The sequence below is a fragment of the Callithrix jacchus genome, chromosome 15, assembly GCF_049354715.1.
Source record: "Callithrix jacchus isolate 240 chromosome 15, calJac240_pri, whole genome shotgun sequence".
NCBI lineage: Eukaryota > Metazoa > Chordata > Mammalia > Primates > Cebidae > Callithrix > Callithrix jacchus.
The window spans coordinates 70,028,625-70,047,520 of NC_133516.1; the positions used below are offsets into that span (position 1 = coordinate 70,028,625).

The following is an 18,896-nucleotide window of genomic DNA, read 5'->3' on the forward strand; positions in this document are numbered from 1 at the left end:
AGGGCCTTGAAAGTTCTGAAGCTCCATGTTAGAAATGAGGGTGGGTGGCCTTTGCCCCATGCCTGCCATCAGCAGCCCCCAGATCTCATCACAGGCCTTCTCTGGGCTGAGCGGTGAGATGGGGTCTCTTGAAAATTGGGCACTGAACTGAATGCACTGAGCTAAGAGGCATCTCAGGGGACACCTGGCCTCCAGCAGCACCAAAACGGGGTCCATGGTCGTCCCGGGAACTTAGCACTCAGGTCAAACCGCGGTGTTCCCCTCTCCAGCCCCTCGCCCTCGCCAGAATCACCAACTCTGTCAGAAACTTGATTATTTCTTTTTGTTTGATCCTTGTCCACCAACACAACACTATCTGCATGGCTGAACACATTATGGGGCATCTGTAAGGTGGAATGTTATGTGACATTATACATTGTTGAATCTTCCATTGCCTCACAATAGATTAAGGGAAAAAGAATAGCATTTACACACACACTGTTACTAAACTGTATTCTGTAGAATGCACAGGCTATCATTCAGAGATTCATTCATATACACACACCATCTCTTCCAGAGGCCCAGCAGAAAGAAATGCATTGAACTGCAGGCAATGCATTGTTCCATAGAGGTGTGTGACCGATGACACTTTCCACATGGGGCGCCAAGCAACAGTGACACTACCCTTCGGAAGCCCTTCAGAGATGTAAACTAGGTGACTGAGAAATATGTGTGGAGGGACGATGGAAGAACAGTCAGCCACATACTCCATTACATGTGATTTGAGGTAGTGAGATTGTGGGGACATTTTTTTCCTGTTTTTCATCAATCTATAATCACTAGATTTACTATGTGTTAAAAGACACGACGTAAGTTAAAACACAATGTCTAAATGCCTCCTACCACTGCCCCAATTTTTACTTACTTAACAAGGAGTGCCACTGGGCCCCAAGGCCCTGCCAGCACAGGCTCCACCCCGGTTCCTGGGCCCTGATCTCATGTTGCCACCACGTGGTATCATGCATTGTAGCATATTTCCTGCTGTGCTCCCACAGCATCCACTTAGGAAATCTATTTGGTGTTCCACGTTGAGATCACAGCATGTTCAAAGACACTGTCTTGACTTTTTGACCCTTACTGTCAAAGGACATGCATGAACAGTAACAAAACAATCAAGGTTGGTATGGCTGGAATGTGAGGGGAATGTGACTGTTGTGGGCAGGCAGGGGCCATGTGAGGGATGAGATTTCATTCCTCCTTAAGGGCAACAGGAAATCACCCATAGGGCTTTAAGTAGGAGCACCTTAAAAAAATGGCTCCATGTCTAGGCAGCTGGGCATGGTGACTCACGGCTGTCATCTCAGCACTTTGGGAGGCCAAGGTGGGAGGATTGCTTGAGTCCAGGAGTTTGAGATCAGCTTGGGCAACATAGTGAGACCCCCATCTCTACAAACACAAAAAAACTCTCATCATGTATGGTGGTGCGCCCCAGTAGTCACAACTACTCAGGAGGCTGAGGTGGGAGGATCACAGGAGGTCAAGGCTGCAGTGAGCTGTGACTGCACCACCACACTCCAGCTTCAGCAACAGAGCAAGACCCTGTCTAAAAACAAAAAGGCTCTGATGCCACCTAAGGATTAGACGGGGTACCCCCAGGAAGGCCAGTGCCAAGGCAGGGAGCTCTAGTCCAGGAGAGAGACATGAGGGCCTGCAGTGGGGCGAGGTGTGAAGAGACTCGGATGGATTCCAGAAGCAGGAGGCACAAATCAAGAGGGTTTGGGGACAGATGGGTGAGACACGAGGGAGAGGGTCACAAGCAACCCTAGGTTCCAGTTTAAACAAGTCAATGGTGATGTCATTCACTAAGACAGGGAAGAGGAGAGGACCCGGTTTCTGCCGCATGGGGCTATACGATGGAGAACCTGGCCATGGAGGGCTTGCGGGGCTGTCAGAAACACCAAGGGCACGTGGGTGCTCAGAGTAGAGGTCTGGGATGGAGATGACATGTGGAAGCCAAGGGCATGCAGGTGGACTGAGACTGGGGGCTTGTGTGAGGTGCCTCAGGAGAGGGGACAGGGAGGAAGAGGGCTTGGGCTTGATCTAAGCCACACACGAGCTCCGTGGAGGAGGACAGGCCTGCACAGAAGACTGTGAAGGAGTTGCCAGAGAGCAGGAAGGGCGCATGGCTCAGAGGTACCCGGGAACCAGCGTTTTAAGAAGGCGGGCACCATCAGACTCACAGCTGCTGAGGGGTCAGGTGAAGCAGGGGCTAAACATGTTTCTGGGATTCAGTGGCACAGAAGTCATGTGCAGCAAGGGAGGAAGAAACACACTCTCAAGGTCTGAGTCAGGTGTTTCCTAGCCACACTTCTCAGTGTCAAGGGAAGTGGCAGGGGGGATGAGCGAACGGGTTTCCATACATTTTTTAATGACAATGATCTGTAACCTCCAAGACCAGCTGCTGGTGGTGCTGTGACCCGAGCCCCTGCTTCTTCCAACCATCCATTCATTTTCAGACACACGCTGATAAGCCCAGTCCTGGCTGTCACTGGACACAGGCAGATCATGGAGCTCAGTCTCTGGGCAGGAGAGACACACACAGTCCCCAGATCACAGCCTCGGAGCCCTGACCTAGCTCACCCACCTCCAGCAGCTCGTGGGCTGCAGATCTGTGTTGTAAAAATCAAACCCTGAGGCAGAACTGGGTATTTCAGGGGATTTTTGTAACCAGCTTCTCTTGAAGAGCCCTTGAATGGTCTGTAAAAGGGATGGACTCCCAGTTGCAGAGAAAGGAATCGTGCAAAGCAGCAGTGTGTGTGTATACCCAAATGGCTGGCTTCCTGGTTTCAGTCTGAACGAGCCAGCAGGGGCTATGAATGAGACTGGAAGAGGGGGCCAATGTGAGAAAATCTTTCAATCAGAATGCATTTCTGTATGGAGAGAGGGCCAGAGCTCATTTTGGTCACTAGAATTAACTTTTTTGTTCTGCACTAGTTAGATGTGCCATGCACTGACATTTAAAGTGGTGTTCTCAGGAACCACCTTTGGCCAGGACAGTCGAGTCCTCACAGGCCTCTTTCTTCCAGGAGAATAACTTTACCATCTAGGCTTTTGCAAATGACATCAGCCAACATGGAACAGCAGACTGCTCTGACCTCATGTCATCATCCACGTTACCCGGGGGACTAGGCCACCAGGTATTTTGTTTTTCCCTAAGTCATTCACAGTGTACCTCAACACTTAATAGAATTCATCCCCTCTAACTCCATGAAAGGACCATCATTTGTTGAAAGTTGCTAGAAATTATAAACACCTTTGAAATCTTCTATTGGTCAAGATGTGTCCCTTTATTTTAAATTGTGTCCGTGTCCTCAAAGTCAAGTCAGTCCAATGTCTTTAAGGAAAGTGAGTGCCCAGAGTCACGACAAGGAATGGGTAAACTCATCAGCTAGAGATCTGGGCCTGGCCAACAGGACAAATTCTGGACTTTTCAGAAAAAGTGAGAATCTGAGAGTTTCAAAGGATTTATTTGAATTCCCCACATGATCACAGCCATGGTTTTACATCGATAGAGTCTGTTACCACTGACAAACAGAATGCAGATGAAAACAAACGCACTTCTTTCCTTCCAAAGGTACACAGTGGGTGCCAGGCTTCTTGTGAGGGAGGTGTCCCGTGAAGTCTCTGAACAGTCTGGGGATTCAGGACCTGATTCTAATTGCTTAAAACTAGGAGGCAAAAGACATCTCCCAAGAGGAGACTCATGCTGTACGCAGTCTCAACGTGACTGCACACAGAAGGGTGACGTGGATGCACCTGAGCGGAGGGCAGGCCTCCTCCTGTTCGTCCTGTGCTCAGCACCCCCACTGCACCCTGCTCAGTGCTGCAATGCTGCCTTGACTACTGTTGTTATATAAAATACAAATGCACTCGTTTCTCAGGCAGGAAGGATGATGATATTTTACAAGGAGAACTGTAAGACGTGCGTGCTTACCTGCAGGCACAGAGCTTCCCGTGGAGCTCAGTCAACACCCAGCATCAGCTGTGAGCATCTGCTATCTTTTCAGCTCATTGTTAAGAAAAACAAGAGGCTCCTGCTGCATGCAGTGTGTGAGGGAAAGATCACTCTACACTGGGTGCTGAAGACATTTTTAAGCAAGATGTGCACATCATATTAGGATGACCTTTATTTTTACATTGTTGTACAATTCATTGGTAAACTTAAAAAAATACAAATACATGATTTGACTGTTGTCCCAGAAAAGACTTTTTTCACATTGCCAGCTGCTCCCCTCAGGGTCTCCTGCTCCTGTCAGCAATTCTGTATGTAACTGTAATAGTTTGTGTGACTTGAGAAAGGTGTGCCAAGGGCATTCTCACAGTGAGAAGGGACCAGGCAGACATCCTGGAGCCCTCGGCCTCCCCTACCTCCCCTCCTGGGGGATGTGATGCCAGGACCCCGAAGCTATAGCTGTGACAGGTGGGAATCTAGAGGGGATATTCCCATGAAAGACGCATGGAAACACCAGTTCACTGAATGCTTTTGATTCCCAAAGAAGATGTGGGCAGCATGCCTCCAGCCTCTGGAAGCCACCAACAATGTATATTCCACAAACTTTTCATAAGCTTGCAAATAAAACAGGATGAAACCTCACTGGCCTGAAGGAACACACTGAGTGCAGCTCGAAACCCCACAAGGGGCTCAGTGGGTTTTAGCAGCTCCTTAGGCAAGGCCCAGGCCTGCTGCCCAGCTCGGCTCCAGTACACACCCAGGACAGTGCCAGAGGCTGGCAGCCTGAGGCCACGGGGCTTGTAGGATGGCGAAGGAGAGGGAGAGGGAAAGCCCCTCCTGGGGTTTACTGTCTGTTCCTATTTGTCAGCGATGCCCTTCAGAAAGAGCAATTCTGTGCCAATTGGCCTGAGTCTTTTCTGGAACAACCTAAAGTTTACAGTGAGACTCTCCCCTCAGCACAGAAGAGGGTGAGAAAAGCTGACATACTCAATATGTGATCACCTTACTTCAACGACGTGTCTATAGTCACACCAATACATTTTGCAAATGTACAATATGTAGAGCGCAGCCTCACAGCTGCCGCCAGATGACATGCAGCAGTTTAACGCTTCCAGGTCAGAACAACCTCCTTGAAACCGCAAAACAGGGTGCTTTGGGGAGCCTGGCTTTTAAGGAAGACCCAAGAATAGAGGAGTCGGGACACCAGGGCGGTTCCCCCGCAGCCCAGCCTGGACCCAATCACATGCTCCCATGCTGTTTCTTTCTGAGCAGACACCAAAGAAAGAAACACCACATCAATGGGAGGGCACAGGGGTTAAAGTCACACTTATTTTAAAAAGGCTAAACTAGATTGCTGTATTTGCTCTCTGTGGAGATTAACAAAGTGCTTGGTTTGCAGATTTGCTGGTACGGTGATCTCAATGATATGACCGAGGGGAGGAATATGAGGAGGGAAATCAGCAAAGCCCTGGCCAGCCAGCCAGCCAAGGTGACACACAGCCAGAGGGGGCTCTCCCCTCTCCTCCTGCCGTCCCGCCACGGCTCACCACGCTGTCCACCGAGCACGTGGCCCTGCGGCCCGCAGAGTCAGGCGTGAGCTTCACCCTTTCTGAAAGGGCCTCCGCCTGGGCAGGCGCTGGGGGGCAGTCCTCGGGTCCCATGGTTTAGGAGCACAGCACTGACGGCTGCAGTGGCTCGAAACGCTGAAACTACAAAGTATGGCCCGTGGGTAACTCGGGCACAGACCCGCTGCGTGCAGCGTCTGGCCCCGGGGAGCGCATGGTGTCACCACAACACAGAAGCGACAAGAGCACAGCTGAGTCATGTGATGCCCTGGCAGCTCACTGTACCATGGGAAGGCAGCAGGGGCTCCGCCGGGCACTCGTCGGCTGGGGTCACACGGGCCACGGTGATGACACAGGGGTTCTGCTAGCACATGGCTACATGGAATTACGATGATCACTGCTACCACTCAGAAAACAAAACAGGAAACACACACACCGCCCTGGGTTGCTAAACGCTAAAGTCAACCTTCAGGTTCGAGTGGTCCCTGGTGGAGACACTCTCTGAGGGCTTCGGCCTGGTGTGGGTTGGAGGCGGGATGAGGAAGTTATGGTGTTGGGGAGACGAGGATGAGAGCTGGTCACTTTCATGTTGGAGATGAACACTTCTGCCGTGTATGGGTGCCCCTCTCGGAGGACTCTGAATGAGTGTGCATTAAATCATATGCGCATAAAGGAAACATGGATCATGGAGATTCACAGTTATCGCAGCCATTAAAGTGTCTAAGAATCTGTGTAACCAATGTCCTAAGACAACCAGCTTGTCACCAGCTGTCCTGAGTTGCTACTGTAGAGTGTACTGCAGTTTAGCTAGTTGCTTACCTGAAATAACAGAGCATTATAATACTGACTATTTATGATAGTATTCTGTTAATAAAATAAGGATTTATACAAAGCAATACTGGACTTTTTAAACAGTTAGATGCTATGTTACTTGGCACAGTTAGTAATGATTGTGTAAAGATTTTAGCCAGTCCTAGAGGGACTTCTCTGTATGAAAATATGAAGTATCTGAATTTGTTCCTACCATTTAGGGTTTGGTCTACTGTCTCACACACCCAACTAAGGTACTGTCTTCCTATTAGGTACATGGAGTTCCTTGTAAGGTGGGTATTGCTAATGTTGTGGACTGAAATGCCTGCCTTTCACACACAAGTACTACCTATACAGTATATATATATATATTTATATATTTATATATTTATATTATATAAAGTTTACTTACGTATTTTCATCAACCATATCAGGTCTACTTAATTTTTTGCCCATTGTCAATAAAAGAGCAATAATGCAGCAAGTTTTGGGGTTTGTCTCTGTTTTTGTATCTCATGTCTTCTTTTTCTAGGTTGGGTTTTCATATGCATGTAAATTAGGGTGCAGGGATCTGAGAGCTGGAGTGGGGGAGGCAGTTCAACATCTACTTGGCTGGCGGCACCGTTTCAAGGCTGATGGTGGCTGAGTCCCACCCATGCCTCAGACTGAGGTGAGCGGGGACCAGGGTACCAACGCTAAATGAAATCTGGACCTTTGTTCCACACAACACCAGCCCTGTGGGCTCCTGGGGCTCCGGCTGTCCATGAGGGGCAGAGGGGAGAGATGGCAACAGAAGTGCCCCGGGTTTGTTGTGCGGCTGGCGGCCCGCCGGCATGCCCTGTGTGGTGTGCAGCTGTTTCAGGGAGCCTGGGACCCCCGCCCAAGCTGTCTACACAATTGTGCTGATGCCGCTGGGTTTGGCCTTGCTGCTGGTGGGGGGCGGTGGGGCAGGGGGCTGCCCATGGTGGTGCGCTGCATGCCCCAAGTGGGCTGAGGGCAGCGGTGGATGGCCGTGGGTATGGGCCCCATAGGCTGGGTGCCCCCCATGGGGGCCGTGGTGGTACTGGTGTGCATGCTGGATGTGCTGGGGCGGATGGTGGTGGTGGTGGTGGTGGTAGGGGGGTGGGTTCTGCTGCATGTGGCAGTACTGGGTGTGATGCCCATGCATGGGGGCCTGTGGTAGCCCCTCAGGGGGCCCCGGGTGGTGACCAGCCATGGAGTGCTGCAGGTGGGGCAGGACCACCGGTGGGTGGGGGGGCGGTGGGGCTGGGGCTGAGGGCAGGTGGGCCTGGGGAGGGGGCTTCCCTCTCTTGCTCCCGAATAAGGAGCCCAGGAGGGAAGATGAGTTGGGCATAGTCTGGTGTGGGCGAGATGGACACTCTCGTGTTGATGTAGCTCTCCGGCGCATGTGAGGACTGCTAATGATGGAGCCCTAAAAAGGAAATTCATAGAAATCAAAATTAAAAGATCTTCAAGCACTTAGGTCAGAATGATTTTTTTTTAAATGTAAAAATTCACCCACTGATTGCTAAGCCTTAGTTCAACTCACTGGCCAGAAGGCAGGGCTGAGTGAGGCTAGACTGGGCCCCACCTCCTCTCACTACAGTGCAGGGCAGCTAGGGGTGACTGGCTTTGACCAAGGCGGGGGGTGAGGGCCGGGGAGGGGCCTGCCTCTCTACCGCCGCAGCACAATGAGGACTTCCAGTCTCGTTCTGACAAGCACTTTGGCCCTGGCAGCAGCCTGAGGTTTCAGATAGGAACCCCTGGGTTGGGATGTCTGTGCGCTGTGTGTGGCGAGTGTAGAGGGGCTGGTGTGCCTGGAAGAGGAGCCCCGCTCCTGCTGAAACAGGCCCTCAGCTCTCCTAGGGCCGCTCAACTGGGCTCAGGGCATGTGCCCTGCCCATGTGGGTCCTCAGGCCTCAGGGGAGGTGGTGACAGGGACAGTGGGGCTCAGAAACCTTGTCCTCTGGGGGCATGGGCTGCCTAGGCAATTTCACTGCAGCTGCCTACTGCAAACCAAACAAGGAAAAAGAAGGAAACAGAAAAAGATCTGCAAGCTGAGGTAGAGATGTGAACAGTAATACAGAGATGGCCGGAGGATGAGTGAAATATCATGAAATCCACAATGAATTTCTCTTTCTCTCAAGACACTCCACCTCCCACAAGCTAAGCAATTCCATGGTGTCCTGCCGCAGACACACAGCAATCGAACTCCAAGAAGAAAGCGATGGGGATGGGCGGGCGTGGAAGTCAAGGGTAAAGCAAAAACATCCAACAGTGAGTGTGGAGGGTGAGTGGGAGCGGGGTGGCCTGGGTGGGGGCACTGGAAGCTGGGATGGTCAACCATGCTTAGGGACCACAGGTGACAGGGTTAAGCAGAAACCAAAACACAAAATCCGGAACCACCCCCACTGTTCAGTCCAAAACAAGCGGTGAGAGGCATGGATGTTTCTAGGCACGGAGAAGAAGCTGACATGCACAGGGTCCCAGGCAGGCAGGGGCAGGGAAGGGGTGTCTGCATCTCTGTGCAGCAGGGGAAGGAAGAGCAAAACAAAACAAAAAAAAAAACAAGACAACAAATATGAACCGAGGACTGGGGAAGGCGACACAGGACAGCCAGCTGGACGGAGGCGCTTCCTACTTACTTCCACATTGCTCTCTAGCGATCCCGCACTGCTGCGACGCCCTCGCTTCCCTGCCCAGAACATGCAATACCAGAAGTTAGACAGGGACACGAGGCCAGGGGCACTGCCTGCCTGGCACCACGCTGTTGCCATGGAGCCCACACCCTTGCCAGGAGCAGGCACAGGTGCCAGGCCCATCTGCCCGCAGGAGCCAGGTGTGAGGGGTCAGAGGAGGGGCTCAGTGGGGCAGCCAGCAGCAGTGCAGGAATGAATTTAAAAAATGAAATTTTCAAAAAGCGAAAAAAAAAAATTTTTTTTAACTTTTAAACTAGCCCCGTTTTAGACACCTTCTCCTGGACCAGCAGTCTGTTGAGAGGGGCCCTGAGGATGAGGCATATGTATAGGTGGGCCCGATGCCCTCAATTCCTGTGTTCATCCTGACTCTGGTGAACGGGGAAGGGTGCGGGCAGCTTCCACATAGCCGAAAACAGCATGGCAGGTCCTGCACGCTCACCTTCAGTGGCTGCCATATATACATGTATATCCTCACACACACATATATACCCCCACCTCCATGGCAGGACGAGCACTGAGGGTGAAGAGAAAACAGCTTCACATCCCCGCTTCCTCCCGGCTGCCTGCAGGAACTCAGTTTTGATATGTCCAGGGGCAGGAGACAGTGTTGGGGGCTACTGGGTGAAATGCGTTCCAGTTTGGGATTTCTCTGCTTGGCACCACCCCTCCAGGGGGCCACAAAGCCTTCCCTAAGCCAGGAGGTCTCTGCCAGCATCTTCATCATGCCCCAGCACAGGGCGTGCACTTGGCATGCGGGCTCCCTCAGAGCATGACTGGGTCTTCCTCTTGGCTCTCGGTGCCCAGGACCCAGCCTGGCTCAGCCTCCATAGTCCTTCCTGAGAACTTCTCTGTGGATTTTTGAGGAACACCAAGCCTGGAGCATCACAGGGGCCCAGCCTTAGGGGCCTGGGCTCTGGCCAGCTCTCTGGGAGTGGGGATGGGAAGAGGGAGGGAGAAACAGTCTTCCCTGCTTGATGTTCTAGAAGCTTCCATCTGGGCAGCATCGCATGTGTTGAGCAACGTGTTGGACACGTCAACCCTATAGGCGATGCTGTGTCCATGTCAGAGAGGGAGACATTGAGGCTCAATTCTTACAGGCAGCAGGGTTCACACCCAGAAGTGCCTACCTGGCCACCTCTAAGACTTCCAGTCTTAGACCACGCTGCCTTCAGAGCCAGACCCCAGGCCGGGGTGGGCCCAGGAGCCTGGAATAAGGAAGCAACTGCTGGGCCTCCCCATTGTGCCCCATCCCCAGCCTCTGAGGAAAGCTGCTGCACCTCCCAGCCAGCCCAGGGCCACCCAGCCAGCAATGGGTGGAGGGAGTGTTATGGGCTTCGAGCTGCTCCACGCCATCTGAGTGTGATGGGCTGTGCCTTGGCATCGCCACAGACTCAGGGGAGTCCAGTTCCTCTGCTTTGCCTGCTGACCCCAAACCAGAGGTCCAGGTGGGAGTTGAGGTCAGCAGAGGGCCTTGGGTAGCTCTGGCTTGTGTGACGTGGCCCTCAGAGACCACTGTCGGAAGAGGGCCGCACCGCACACTGGGTCTAGAGGGCTCAACACCAATTGCTGAACACCAAGGACTGTCAGGTGGGACCCTGACGCTAATTCCCAGCCAGAAGAAAGGAGGCTCACATTTCCTCATTTTTCAGCCAATGTGGGAAGAAGGGCGGACCTTTCTCACTTCCTGCCCAACACAGTGGTCCAAGGACACGGAGCAGAGTTAGAGTTCAGCCTTCCAGGACATGGCCCCCCTCCTCCATCCCCCTCTTGGGTGGTCACGGCCATCAGACACTCAGGACACTGTGGCGTCATGTGGAAATGTGGAGGGACAGAGCACTGCTGTCTCTAGGTTTTTAAAATCAGCTCTCTAGCCCCTCTAAGGCCTGGGACTCCTCTGGCTGACTGAAAACCAGGGGCAGAGGGAAGACAGCTTCCCCTGCGCCTGTATCCGGCAATTCCTGGCCAGCCTACTGCTTCTGACAGGACCTGGGCCAGGCCTGAAGGCTGGGGTTAAGGGTCCACACAGTGTGCCCACCTGGAGTTGAACACGGCCCTCCTTACCCTGCACAACTTGAGCCAACACTTAGGAGTCCTTTACTGGCTGTTTTGGAGTGACAGAGTGTCTTACAATCCACTTTCTCAATATCTCAGGTCAGCAAGAGATGTGGTGACCCCAGGGCTCCCTCTGCACTGATGCCCAGGGCCCCATGCTCACGGGCACACCCCCAACCATAACTGCCCACAGCAAGCCGTGCAGACATCCTGTGCGTACGCAGCCTCCCACACCTGCCCGTGTGCATCGGCTGACAAAGCAGGCTGGAATAGTGGCTCACGCCACACAAGTGTGGATCGGGCCAAGCCAGCCCTGGGCAGGGCCTGGAGGGACTTGGAACCATTTTCCTTTCTTTTTTGAGACCAAGTTTCGCTCTTGTTGCCCAGGTTGGAGTGCAATGACGTGATCTGGGTTTAAGCGATTCTTCTGCCTCAGCCTCCCAAATAGTGATGCTCCTTCTTCAGCCTCCTGAGTAGCTGGGATTACAGGCAAGAGCCACCATGCCTGGCTAATTTTGTAGTTTCAGTAGAGATGAGGTTTCTCCATGTTGATCAGGCTGGTCTCAAACTCCTAGCCTCAGGTGATCTGCCTGCCTCGGCCCGCCAAAGTGCTGGGATTATAGGCGTGAGCCACTGCACCTGGCCTAGATCCATTTTTCTAGAAGGCTCCCAGGATGGTTCTTCACAACTTTTGCGGCTTCCTCAGAGTCAGGGCAGGGCTGCACGTGGCAGTGCTCTCCTCCCCACCCAGGATCCTCGTCCTGTGACCCTCAACAATGCTGTGGCTGGGCTGGTGGCCTTGCTCAGTGTCAGTGACCAAAACAGAAATGATAGCCACACACACTTGGCTGTCGCTGCCTGAGCCAGGCATGCACTGAAGGCTTTCCATGCATTGACTCCCTCGCAGCAGTTAGAGAAATAGGCCCACAGGGTCTGACAGCTAGAGAAAGCAGGCGGAAGTGGGGGATGAGCTCGGGCTGGCTGACTCTGGCATCTGTGTGCTGTGCCCTATTCTCTATTGGGCCAGACATGGTGGGGAGGGATGTGGCCAGGGATGTGGCCACTGCCCCCTCTGGGCCCCAGCCACTTCACAGGTGGCAAGGGTGCTGCTCTGTCCACCCACCACTGGTGCCTGTCACTGCTCCCCTGGTACAGGACATGGTGAATGCTCCAGGCAGGTCCGCTCCATAAGGACTCAGAGCTGGGTAGCTTGGCCAGGGAGGGGCAGAAGGGCCACTGAGGGCCACTGGTCAGTGTCCCCCACCATCTGGCTGATCCCTGTTTCCACAGTCCTTGTTGGGTCCTTGGTCTTGGGTCAGCAGGGCTCTTGTGCTGCTGGATGAGCACCGGGTGGGGAGTCTTGGCCCAAGGGAGATCAGGGCTGAGACACCAGGCAATGCACTGCAGTGGGTCCGGTGCCAGCCCCCTTCCCTCTAACTCTTGTCATGACAGAGGCTTCTGGAAGATCCTGAGGATGGGTTCCTCTGGGCACCATCCACAGCCACCTCATCAGTCCCCCAGCTTCATGTCTGTGGTATGTCCTCCCCTAGATGGACATCAAGTGCAGACCTGGGGCAGCTGCTCTCAGGGTCTCCTGCTCTGGGAGCAGTGACGTGCCAACCATGGAGGGAACACTGTCCCAAGGACTTGCCTCTTCCACAAGCTTACTGTGGTGTTACAGGCCTGGACTCACTGCTGTGAGGGCCATGGTGAGTGAGGTGGGGCCACACTGCCACTGGGGAGTTGGAGCCCCCACCTGGTCCGGAGCATGGTATCTGACCTCTTCTGGTGCTGGCCCTGCCCCTTCCCAGGAATGCTGCCAGAACCTGCCAGTCCCGTTGGGAGATCACAGGTGGCCTCTCCCCAGCCTGGGACCTTGGCAGCTGCCTGGACTCAAACCCCACCTCACTTCACCCCCAAACCCTCCTGGGTACATGTGGGTCTCAGATTTGTTCCTGCTTTCTGTAGGGATTGAGACCTCTCCCTAGACCTGCCATTGAAATGAAATGGCAGGTCTAGGGAGGGGTCTCAATCCCTACTGTCCTTCTGAGTTCAGAATTCCCAAATGACAACAGCAATCATCATATTACATGAAAGCAGCTGGGCCTGGGCCCACCCCTTACATGAATGTGGGCCCAGCATGTGGCTGTCCAACCCTGAGGCTCTGGCAGAGAGTGGACAGCAAGGTCCTGACCGCTGGGCCCTGGGGTGGATGGGGCTCAAGGGCCTTGGTTCTGGCAGAACTGCTGCTGCCTGGGAGGGGCTGGACAGCTTCGTGAGGGGAGGGAGAGGGCAGGGCCCATCACACTGCACAAACTCAAACAGAGGCCCCAGCCCCTAGCCTGCAGAGGCCCAAAGCAGTCCAGCAGCGTTCAGCTGTGTTTCACAAGGCCACTGGGAAAACCAGTGGTTCTCAACCAGGGGTGATTCTGCCCCCCAGGGGATACCTGGCAATTTCTGGAGATTTCACTGACTGTTCACGACAGGGAAGATATTACTGGCAACCAGTAGTAGAGGCCACGAATGTGGGTAAACATCCTGCCAAGGGTGGGACGGCCCCCCAGCAAGGAGTCACTAGGCCCAAAATGTCAATCAAGCCGAGGTTGAGAAGCCCTGGGTTCAACCCTCATGCTGGCGACTGGCAATGAATTTCTGATATTTTTTACTATGGCAAATAATAATAATAATGACAAAAGGAAAACAAACGAAAAAATCCAACTTAAAAAAAGGGCAGACTCCAAAGGGCCTGAGAGGGACTAAGTTGAGGGGAGACAGGGCTGCTGGCGGGCAGGTGCGGGAGGGAGTCCTGAGGCGGGGCAGGTGGGGCAGGCAACCCCAGAAGGGGGGGGTCTTCCCGAAAGAGAAACACCAAGCTCCTGGGGCAGACCTGCTGCAGGATAAGCCAGGCCACTGCTGCCACAGGCAGCCCCCAGGGCCCCTCCCAGAAGCTCACTGACTGGTGGAGGTCAGCTAGGACACCCTCCCCTACACTTCTCGGGTAGCAACAGTCTGCTGTGGTACCAGCAGGCACCCACCGGCTGGCCCATGCCTCCTGTCTCTCCTGCCCCACAAGGGAGAGGCTGGGCCAAGGCTGCTGGAAAAGCCCCTGAACCTTGCTGCTCATGGGGCCCCACCCCCAGGAATGTGGGTGGTTTCAGGGGTGCTGCTTGCTTGGGGGTTAAACAGCTGGCAGCAAATTAAACACACACAGAAACAAAGAAACAACCACAACATCGCAGTTCCCACCAGGGCTTTCCCGGACCTGGAGCCAGCCCTGGCCGCTGCTCAATGGCCTCTGGGCTGGATGAGGCCCGGGTTTCCCAGGAAAGGAGGCCCGGCAGGAAAAGCAAGACCAGGGACAGCGGGCAAGGGGGCGCCAGACAGCTTAGAGGGCTCCGAGAGAGTTCATTCATCAGCATGAAGCACAGGGACGCGGCCGCACAGAGAGCGCGGGACACAGCCGCGGCTCGCTCCGGCCTAGAGCGACTTCCCAACTCAATAAACGATTAAGTAAAACCCCTAGAAGAAGAAAGGGAAAATGGGGTGACTTCCCCGGCTAATTGGCATATAGTGCCTTTCTTTTTGATAACAATTTGGTTCTGTTTTCCTCTGTCTCTTTGGGATGCGCTTTCTGTGCTGTCAGACGCTGCTCTGCTTTGGGGAGGTCATGGGAAAACACCACACTGGCCTCGCCGCAGACCTTGTCCTGCACAATGCATGCCCCGAATGCAGATGCCTGCCTCGGTTCTGCATGCGCTGGGCTAGGAAGGTGGTTCTAGGCCAAGCTCTTACCGGCTTCCGAGAGGTCCCGCAGGGAGCTGCTGAGGGCACTGCGCTTGAGGCCCTCGCCGCTGGCGTAGCTGTCGTCCAGGCAGGCCCGGCTCAGTGTTCCGTTGCCTGACTCCTTTTTGAGGCTGGAGCATTGGGACATGCTGGGCCTCACAACACCTTTCTGCTTCTCAAGTTCCGCTGGAACAGAGAGGGTGAGGGGCCCAGTGAGAGAAGCACAGCCTACAGTGGGCGGGAGATGGGGCCTTTTGCTTGGGGCTTACACTGTCCTGAGCCACTAGCCACCATCTGCCTGGAGTTGGGAAGGGTTGTTTCTGGGAGAGAGTGTGACAGCCACTCTGGACAAAAGAGCAGAAAGGAGATCCCAGGAGGGAGGTTAGAGAGGCCAGAGGGTCTTGTGACCTGCAAGAAGGACAGTCACCTTCCAGGCTCAGGGGTGGACAGGGAAGCAGACTTGCCTAGGTCTGGGAGATGAGCAAGGGTTAGCCAGGGCCTTCCACAGAGGGGACAGCGGCAGGGAGTCCCGTGTGCTACCAGGGAGTAGACCTGGAGCCAGGGATGGCCTTGGCTGTGACCCCTTAGTCGGTTGAGCCTGATGCAGAAGATGATGAGGTGCAGAGAGGCCAGCTGGGAACACTTCAGGCTCTCACGCACCGGGAGCCAGGGAGCCGGGGTCCTTTTCTGTGCACATGACAGGCAACGGGTAGGTCGGGTCCCAGCTCAGACCCCCTTCTGTGCCTCCTGCAGCCTGGGTACACAGACTGCCCCATCACATGGCCACAGGGAAGGGCAGAAAAGACTGGGGGACATCTTGTCTCTGTGGCCTCGGAAGTCACTGCCCTGAGATGCGGAGGCAAGCACCAGGTTCCAGCAAGTCTCGGTCTCCTGCCCACGAGGCCAGGTACTCACACTCTATCCTGTGCTTCTCCATCTCCTGGACTTCCGCAATAGACTCCCGCAGGTCATCAGTGAATTTCTTCCGGTCTTGAGGGTTGGGAGCATTGAAGTTTATTAACACTTTGATGTCTGCTCCAGGGACAGATGAGGTGAGCCGGATGCCATTGGGGTAGTCTGCAAAGAAGGAGAGGGGAGGAGGCCCACAGGTCTCAGTGTGTTCTCTGCAATCTCCTCTCTGGTCAGGAAACAATAGTAGGGCTGAGTTATGCATGAGCCTGGGATTAAGTGCCTGGAGTCCAGCCTCCACAGTGGCAGGCTGCAGGGACGCAGAGCAACCTCATCTCCCGACTTGGGAAAGATGGTCTGTGTTGCTCCACATGTGACTCACGGACAGAAGTGGCCGAGCTCAGGGGGGCTGCTAGGGCTGCCATTCTTCCCCAACCTGAAGGTCGTGGAGACCAGGCCCCTGACTTCCAGGTCTTTGGGTACTCTGCCAGGTGCTGAGTCCTGGAGGACAGAGGCTGCGCCCTGAGGAGGGTGGGGGTCTTCTCTAGTCATCTCAGACAGTTCTGGACAGCAGTGAGTACCATATTCTCCTGAATGGCTTGTGGCCCACAGCTCCCATGGGGTGAACTGTGGGCAACCTACAACCAAGGAACCCTGTTCCCAGACCTGCCTGATGCCACCTCCGGGCTCTCAAGGTCCCTGGGGCTTTGGTCTCCTGGCAACGTGGCTCCTGCAGTGGGAGTCACCCGGCTGACCATCAGCCATGGGATGTTTGAAGGTTCTTGGACTGAGCACCAAGCCCACTTTGGCTCAGACTAGGTGGGCCAGGTGGGACTGTGGGCAGCTGCAGAATGCTCCCGTGTATGTGCATACGTGTGCACATATGTATACATGCAGCCCATTACTGCCATGTGGGAATATGTGCCTAGTGACACCAAGTTCTGATTGATTTCAGAGAGGCCCAAAATATCTACATTTTGATGTGGAAACTGGCTCAGCATATTTTTAAAAAATATGCAAACCATACAAAAGATAATGGAGCTGGGCCTGCCTCCCAGGCTGCCAGTTTGAAACTCCTGGTGTGATGGCAACTCCTATAGAGGTTGCAGGCTTGGATCTTGCCAGCACCCAGTGTCCAGGATCTAAGGCCAAGCCCTGGGATCCCAGACATGATCCAAGTGCAGCCTCTGCCTTGATGGCCTACAGTGGTCCTGGCCCCCTGCTAGGAGCTATGCTGCTGGGATCTCAGTAAGTTCCCACCCCAGCCCTGGGAGGCAGGGGTCAATGCCACCCTCTCAGAGAGTGGGTTACTGCTGGTCAAGACAATGTGGGGGTGGCACTGGCCTCCCCTGGGACCAGGGCAAGGCATGTGAGACATCAGGCAAGGCATGACTTGCAGCCTGCAGTGGGACAGGGATGCCAGCAGGCGGGGAGGCGGCTGGGCAGGGATACCGTGCTCCTCACTGGGCACATAGGGAGTGCAGGGGATCTTGTTGGACTGTCCCTGGTCCCACTGAGGACGGAAAGGGACAGAGAGCTACAGATCCAGGCACAAGGCCTGTGGTTTTGGATGGTCTGGCTGTGGGTCCCTGACACTGTTTTAACCTGCAGAGGGAAGGCTGATTGGACAGACAGTGATCTAGTTCTGAGAGGATGAGGGACCCCTACCACTCAAGCAGGGACACTCAGCTTCTTTCCCCAAGACACTCCAGGTGGCCCCCTGTATCCCAGCCCAGGAGGACTGGCTCAGCTTCTGACAGGGAAGGGACAAAGGAGAGGGAAGAGAAACGGTGGAGAGTGAGAGGAGCAAGGTACAATGGAAGCCAGGGAGGTGCTGCAGGTGTGAGCCTCCCAAATCCCCAGGCCCCCAGGCCTCACGCAGGGCCTTCCGGCAGGGCATCAAAACTCACCCTTGCAAAGTACTGTGTTCCAGCAGCTATGACGGTGGCCCTGTGGCAGGCACTACTTTCCGACCCAGGAAACAGAGGCCAGAGGGTTGCAGAGCCAGGCCACACAGCAGCAGAGCCAGAGCTGGGATCTGCCCCAGGCGGAGGGGCTCAGCTCTTCACTTCTGCAGACACTTGGGGGTTGCTGTTGCCTGTGTTCTGGGCCATGTTTGAGTATCATCTATATGACTTAATGTTTTTCTATCAACATTTTATTTAAATAAATATATTTCTGCCATAAATTTAAAAATCTTATCACCTGCAAGAAGCAAAGTACTAGTAAAAACAAACTGTGTCTGTTCAATGTTCTTACATCAGGTTCAACTGGCTGATGGGTCTGTTGAGGGTCTGTGCCTACTGCTCACTGGAGCTCCTAGCTGCAATCTGCTCTCTGGGGATAAAACAGGGGTGAGTGTTGAAGCCCCCTGGGGTTCTGTCCTTGAAGCAGCCAGAGAAAGTGCGTAAGCTGGGACATGCACTCTTCCAGGCAGGCCCTGGGGCCGACTTACACTGGTTCTCGAAGAGCAGGACCTGCATGCCGTACAGGGAGAAGGACTGTCGGAAGCTGTACGTCACTGAGTTCTTCTTTTTCTGGAAGATCTTGGTGACCTGGAGGCAGCCAGAGACAGAGCTGAGCTGCAGTGTCTCGGGGGGTAGTGACTACATGCAACCTTTGGCCAGAGGACCCTCCTGGAACTTAAGAGTCAGGAAGCTGGGGCTGGGGCCAAGCCAATGTGGGTGGAGGGCATGACCTTCCATTCTAAGACTTGGACAATGGTTCCTGTCCCTGCAACCCCAATGCCACCTTGGCTGGCACCAATGCCCCACAACCCGGCACAGAGGCGGCAGGCCCTTCACATCACAGAGCTCCCTCCAGTGCCTTCCCACAGCCAGGTGAGGTGAATACCAGGGCTTGCCACCTTGAGTGGTAGGGGTGGCGCTCAGCAGCGCTGACCTTGAGAAGAAGCCATGGCCTCCCCTCTCGGGAACAACCGGAGTGTGAAGCTATGCCTGGTGACGGCCCACAGGGAGACTGGCCCTGGGTTAGTGATGTGATCCCTGAACTTCTGCTGGCCTGCTATGGTCCTTGGCCACTATCCTGGTCTGCAGTAAGGAAAGAAACTTTCCAATGTGGCAGCCA

At 54.3% G+C, this 18,896-nt stretch overlaps 1 protein-coding gene across 30 annotated transcripts in view; it reads right to left on the reverse strand.

Moving 5' to 3' along the window:
• Positions 1-3,487: 3,487 nt before the first annotated feature.
• IQSEC1 (IQ motif and Sec7 domain ArfGEF 1) overlaps positions 3,488-18,896 on the reverse strand; it is a 374,166-nt gene continuing 358,757 nt past the window's right edge. For 11 of the 30 annotated variants that reach the window (XM_035273700.3, XM_035273699.3, XM_035273708.3 and 8 more), the window contains 5 exons: positions 18,265-18,364; positions 15,816-15,977; positions 14,910-15,086; positions 9,012-9,061; positions 3,488-7,798 (listed from right to left, as the gene is read on the reverse strand). In XM_035273700.3, coding sequence (XP_035129591.1) covers positions 7,256-7,798; positions 9,012-9,061; positions 14,910-15,086; positions 15,816-15,977; positions 18,265-18,364 — 1,032 coding nt within the window. In that variant the 3' untranslated portion in view covers positions 3,488-7,255. The remainder of the gene's footprint in view (positions 7,799-9,011; positions 9,062-14,909; positions 15,087-15,815; positions 15,978-18,264; positions 18,365-18,896) is intronic. The other 19 variants (XM_078351687.1, XM_035273718.3, XM_078351689.1 and 16 more) reach the window with 3 other exon arrangements.